Genomic DNA, 6000 nt, shown 5'->3' on the forward strand with positions numbered 1-6000 from the left:
GAGCCAACATGCTCGACCTGTTACACACACACACACACGTGGTAATACAGGTGTGAGCCAACATGCTCGGCCTGTTACGCACGCACACACACCCACACCTGGTATTACAGGTGTGAGCCAATATGCTCGACCTATGACGCACACACACACACATCTGGTACTACAGGTGGGAGCCAACATGCTCAGCCTGTTACACACACACACACACACACCTGGTATTACAGGTGGGAGCCAACATGCTCGGCCTGTGACACACACACACACACACACACACACACCTGGTATTACAGGTGGGAGCCAACATGCTCGGCCTGTTACGCACACACACACACACACCTGGTACTACAGGTGTGAGCCAACATGCTCGACCTGTTAAACAGACACACACCTGGTACTACAGGTGGGAGCCAACATGCTCGGCCTGTTACGCAATCAGACACACACCTGGTACTACAGGTGTGAGCCAACATGCTCGACCTGTTACACAGACACACACCTGGTACTACAGGTGTGAGCCAACATCCTCGACCTGTTACACACACAGACACGAACCTGGTATTACGGGTGTGAGCCAACATGCTGAGCCTGTTACACACACACCTGGTATTACAGGTGGGAGCCAACATGCTCGGCCTGTTACACACACACACACACACACACACACACACACACACCTGGTATTACAGGTGGGAGCCAACATGATCAGCCGGTTACACACACACACACACACACACACATTTTTAAGACAGAGTTTCACTCTTACTGCCCAGGCTGGAGTGCAGTGCATGATCTCGTCTCACTGCAGCCTTGCACCCTCTGCCTCCTGCCTCAGCCTCCCAAGTAGCTGGGATTATTACAGGCATGCACCACTAAAGCCGCCTAATTTTTTATTTTCAGTACAGATGGGGTTCCGCCATGTTGGTCAGGCTGGTCTCAGAAATCCTGACCTCAGGTGATCCACCCATTGTGGCCTCCCAAAATGCTGGGATTACAGTCATGAGCCACTGCTCCTGGTCACATAATTTTTAAATATAATTTTAGCTGTATCCTGTGTTCAATTTTATAGTCTACCTTTTTTACTCAACATTACATCAGGATCTTTTTTCCTCGTGTTATTCTTTGAAATATTTTTAATGGACTTTGTAGAGTCCCATCATGTGAATTTACCAGTTTACTTTCTGTTTTTTAGTTGTTTACAGCTCTTCCTTCATTGTGATGCTGTGAATCTCTTGTGCATAAATAATCATGTGCATCTCTAATTATTTCTTAGAGTACAGTCCCAGGAGTTGTGAATGTGGGTGAAGCCCCTGCTCCTGCTGCCAGGCCCACCTCTCAGAGAGTTTCGTGTACACGTGTGCAGTGAAGGGCTGACCTAGCTAGGTCTCTGAAATCCGTGCCAGATACTAAATCTGCACAGGCTGGGACAGTGAGCAGACTGAGGGCGATCTGTGCCTTATTGTCTTCCTGTTGGAAGAGAACACATAAATCACTTATCTCAAATGTGAGGCAAGTAGCTAATGATGTTTGTGTATACGAGGAAGGTGGCATCACTGGTTCTCTGTGGCCATCAGAGGACCGACATTCCCATAGGTCTCATGCATTAAGTCTGCGTTGAGCAATCCCTAACACAATTTTTGCCTACAGATACATTTGCACAATTGTGCAAACTAAGTACGTATTCATTGCATCATTTTTTGTAAAAAGCTGAGAAAAGTGCCCACCGACACATCATGCCACGCATGTCCATGGAACACCATACAGCCTCATCATTGATAGGGCAAGATGACCGAGACACATTATCAGATGAGAAAAGCAAGGCATGGAATAGTGTGTCTAATGTGCTCATGGTCTCAATTTTAAAACTAGAGGAGGGAGAACATTTTCTCATGCATGCATTTAATCTCTGGGAGCACCTAAGATGCTGAAGCATTGGTTGCCTGTGGGAATGGGAACTGGGTATCTGTGATACAGGGATGAGAATTTTCAGACTGTACCTTTAAACACCAGAACGTCATGAACACATCTGAAAAACAATATTCAAATTTCCCTGATCATCTTTCTTTTTTTGTTAACAATTATTTAAATTAAATTCTGGCACAAGCAGGCCACTTTTCATCATGCATTTGGTCTACCTCCCTCAGTTTTGTCTTGTAATTTAATTAATAGGGGAACTGGGGCCGGGCGCGGCGGCTCACACCTGTAATCCCACCACTTTGGGAGGCTGAGGCGGGTGGATCACGAGGTCAGGAGATCGAGACCATCCTGGCTAACACGGTGAAACCCTATCTCTACTAAAAATACAAAAAATTAGCCGGGCGTGGTGGCGGGAGCCTGTAGTCTCAGCTACTCGGGAGGCTGAGGCAGGAGAATGGCGTGAACCCGGGAGGCGGAGCTTGCAGTGAGCCGAGATCGCGCCGCTGCACTCCAGCCTGGGCGACAGAGCAAGACTCCGTCTCAAAAAAATAAATAAATAAAAATAATAGGGGAACTGGGTTGCTTCTTTATATCTCTTGAAAACTGATAGAGGTCTCATCAGATTCTAAATTTGAATTTTTCTTTTTTTGGCAATAACATCACATAGATTATGTCGTATGCTTCCCATTCCCTTAATCATCGTGGAGATCCACTTCTCGTGAGTCATCTCCCCACAATGCTGGGATCAATCTCTGCGTCAGAATTCCTCTTGATTTTAGTGGTCACTTACCACTGCCTAGATCCATTGTTTAATGTGCTTCTAAAACAGCCATGTTCTAATTACGTAATTGTATCATTCATTAGCTGGAGTTTTCTATTTAAAAACAGCTTTGTTTCTTCTCACCAATGATTTGGTTAACCCGAGTAATAGCTTGTACAGGAAAGATAGAATAAATCTTGATCCTTTTTAAAAATTTTTTAAAAGGATCTCGCTAAAAATTTTTTAAAAGGTCTCGCTGTGTGTTGCCCAGGCTGGAGTGCAGTGGTGTGATCATCCCTCACTAACCTCGACCTCCTGGGCTCAAGACATCTTTTCACCTCAGCCTCCCAAGTAGCTGGGAATATAGGGGCACACCACCACACCTGGCTAATTGTTTTGATTTTTATTTTTAGTGGAAACGAGGTCTCCTTATGTTGCCCAGGCTGGTCTCGAACTCCTAAGCTCAAGCCATCCCCCAACTAGGCCTCCCAAAGTGCTGGGACTACAGGTGTAAGCTATGCGCCTGGCCTGGAATGTTATTTATCCCTTTTTATGCCTGAAGCACAGTGCACAATCTTTTATATAATTTAGAACTAAGCCATCAATGTAATTTTTTAAAAAAGCAAATGTGGGCCGGGCACGGTGGCTCACGCCTATAATCCCAGCACTTTGGGAGGCAGAGATGGGCAGATCACAAGGTCAGGAGTTCAAGACCATCCTGGCCAACGTGGTGAAACCCCTTATCTACGAAAAATCCAAAAATTAGCCAGGCATGGTGGCAGGCGCCTGTAATCCCAGCTACTCGGGAGGCTGAGGCAGGAGAATCGCTTGAACCCGGGAGGCAGAGTTGCAGTGAGCTGAGATGGCGCTGTTGCCCTCCAGCCTGGGCAACAGAGCAAGACTCCATCTCAAAGAAAACAAACAACAACAACAAAGCAAATGTGGTTTCGGGAAAATGTGACTGCAATGGTAACTTTTTACTGATTGGAGCAGGCACATTTTGTGTGCTTTGTATTAAAACTCATGTAATGCCATGCTTGTTACAGTGACATCTTGCACACATGCTGTTTTTCAGGAGTTGTATCCCGCGTTTTGTATTCACAACGGAGGCTCCGACCTTGAGCGGCTTCCCACAGCCAGCACCTGCATGAACCTGCTGAAGCTCCCCGAGTTCTATGACGAGACACTTTTGCGAAGTAAACTTCTCTATGCGATTGAATGTGCTGCTGGCTTTGAGCTGAGCTGAAGCTGATGCTGGGGTCCGACCCCTACAGAGAACCAGTGCTTCCTTCGTCAGCAGCGCCTCCCCAGACCCACGAGGATACTCACACTGCACGCCTGAGGCTCTCCTAAGCTCCTTCTTTCATTCTGCCATTCCTCCCTCCCTTCCTTTTTTAAATGATTTTTATTACGGTGTGGTCACTTATTTAGATGGACATTGCTTTTCAAATAACTTAAAATAATACGTTATGTGCCATGTGGCTACTTTAGTAATATTGCCAAGAAGAGCACAGTTTTTAGACTAGTGGCATCTCAGTGAAATTAACCAAAGATGAAGCTTTGGCTTTGCTGATGAGATCAGAGCCCTCCTGAGCAGGCAGCGCCGCTCCAGGGTTCAGACAGGGCTGCGCAGGCGGCAGAGATATAGGGTCTGAGGGCCGAGACGCCATGGGGCCGCTGCTGCTTATGTGGTTGGATTGTTTACAAGCCTCATTATTAAAACTGAAGGCATTTTTTTCTTCTGCTGCCTTTCCCAAAGTGGTTAGGTTTGGAAAAGAGATGATGATGGTAATATTTTATTTGTGCTTTTTAAGCCATTTCCCCAAATGGGACTAGCATGCTTGTTTTCAGTATACCATGGCCTGCCTCATGATGGTTTGGAGATACTGTCTGTGGATGTGAGGTGGGGACTTCATTCATTGTCCTATTTCTATCTCCACTTTGTGCCTGGAGAGCTTTCAGGGGAGGTGGAGGAGGAGGGTCTGCCAAGCTACTGCAACATCTGTCACCCACTATACCCAGTTACTTGGGGGAGGACAGACACTGTGGTGTCATTAAAGTCGTTTGAACCAAAGTGGCGGCTGCATCTTTGTCCCGATGCTAGCCGTGCCGGTCTCCCATCATCCGCTCGCCCTCCTTTCCCCTGGGCTGCGCCCACTTGTCTTCCTGGATATTTGGGGGTGACTCGCCATGCTTGGCACCCTCTGCTTCCTGGTGCTGCTCTGACTCAAAGACGGGACAGTCCCTGGTGCACATCCAGGGAAGAGGAGTGTCAGTAGTTCCTGCAGTAGGCACTTTATCCAGACCTGACCTGTTGCTGGGTGATTTTAGTCTCTACAAACAGAAAGCGTTTCAAAGCGTCAGCTGTGGGAGCAGAGTGACCCTTTGCTGATGCTGGGGGGAGGGGATCTAAATCCTCATTTATCTCTTCTATGTCTAGTATTTTACTGTCACTGGAGGCTCTGTGGGCTGTCATAGTTAATTGACCATAATTAGCAATATACTTTTAAAGTGGGAAAGCTGAATGACACTTTTAAGACAATGAACATTATCAAAACAAAATGTATAATTTCTTAATTTGAATAATAAATTAAGCGTTTAAATGCTATTTGTAGTCTTGATATACAGAAATAAAATAATTAGGGTTGGTCTTTTTTATTTTAGGTTGTTTTATGTTGAATGTTCTATATCTTAGTTAATTTGTATATTATCAGTATTTTGGAAATAGCATATCTGAGACTGAAGAGAAATTGACAATTCACTTATTTGTGGTTTTTTTCTCAGCTATTCTGAGCTTATTTATTTATTTGTATGTTCTAATGGCTAAACATTTACATTAAATGTTTTTTTCCCAAGATTGTTTTGGAGTCCTACCCCAAATCATTGTGATTAGCACAGCTTCTGAATGTTACTGGTTTTATCACAGGTGTTTGCATGTCACCAGCTAATGGAGTATAGTAAGATGGCCTACACTCACTGAGAATCAGAGGTCCTCGGGAGGATGCCTGTCATCGGGGTAGGCTGAACAGTTCAAGCGTCTCCTTGAACTGCCAGGATTGCAGACAGAAGTCCGCCTCCACGATGAGCGCTCCAGGCCTTCACAGCTCAGGACCCGCATGTGAACTGGCCAGCGTCACTCCACGTACGCACCGTGCTAGGTAATGGGATGGCGCTGATGGACTGATGAGTTTGAGGTGATGACTGAATGGGTGCTGTCATGCTCGCATCCACAGAACCACAGACTTGACAGGACCAGAGCTGTTAGAGCTCATTCAAGTGTGAGGGGGGTGGTCTTTCTTAAAATGGTATCATGTTCATGGTCATCA

General features: G+C 45.9%; 1 protein-coding gene across 3 annotated transcripts in view; it reads left to right on the top strand.

Annotated features, from left to right (window-relative positions):
* UBE3C (ubiquitin protein ligase E3C) overlaps positions 1 to 5529 on the top strand; it is a 129519-nt gene extending 123990 nt beyond the window's left edge. For all 3 annotated transcript variants that reach the window (XM_024249660.3, XM_024249661.3, XM_024249663.3), the window contains one exon: positions 3750 to 5529. In XM_024249660.3, the coding sequence (XP_024105428.1) occupies positions 3750 to 3920 (171 nt within the window). In that variant the 3' untranslated portion in view covers positions 3921 to 5529. The remainder of the gene's footprint in view (positions 1 to 3749) is intronic.
* The last annotated feature ends 471 nt before the right edge of the window (positions 5530 to 6000 follow it).

This window comes from Pongo abelii, chromosome 6 (assembly GCF_028885655.2).
Source record: "Pongo abelii isolate AG06213 chromosome 6, NHGRI_mPonAbe1-v2.0_pri, whole genome shotgun sequence".
Classification (NCBI taxonomy): Eukaryota; Metazoa; Chordata; class Mammalia; order Primates; family Hominidae; genus Pongo; species Pongo abelii.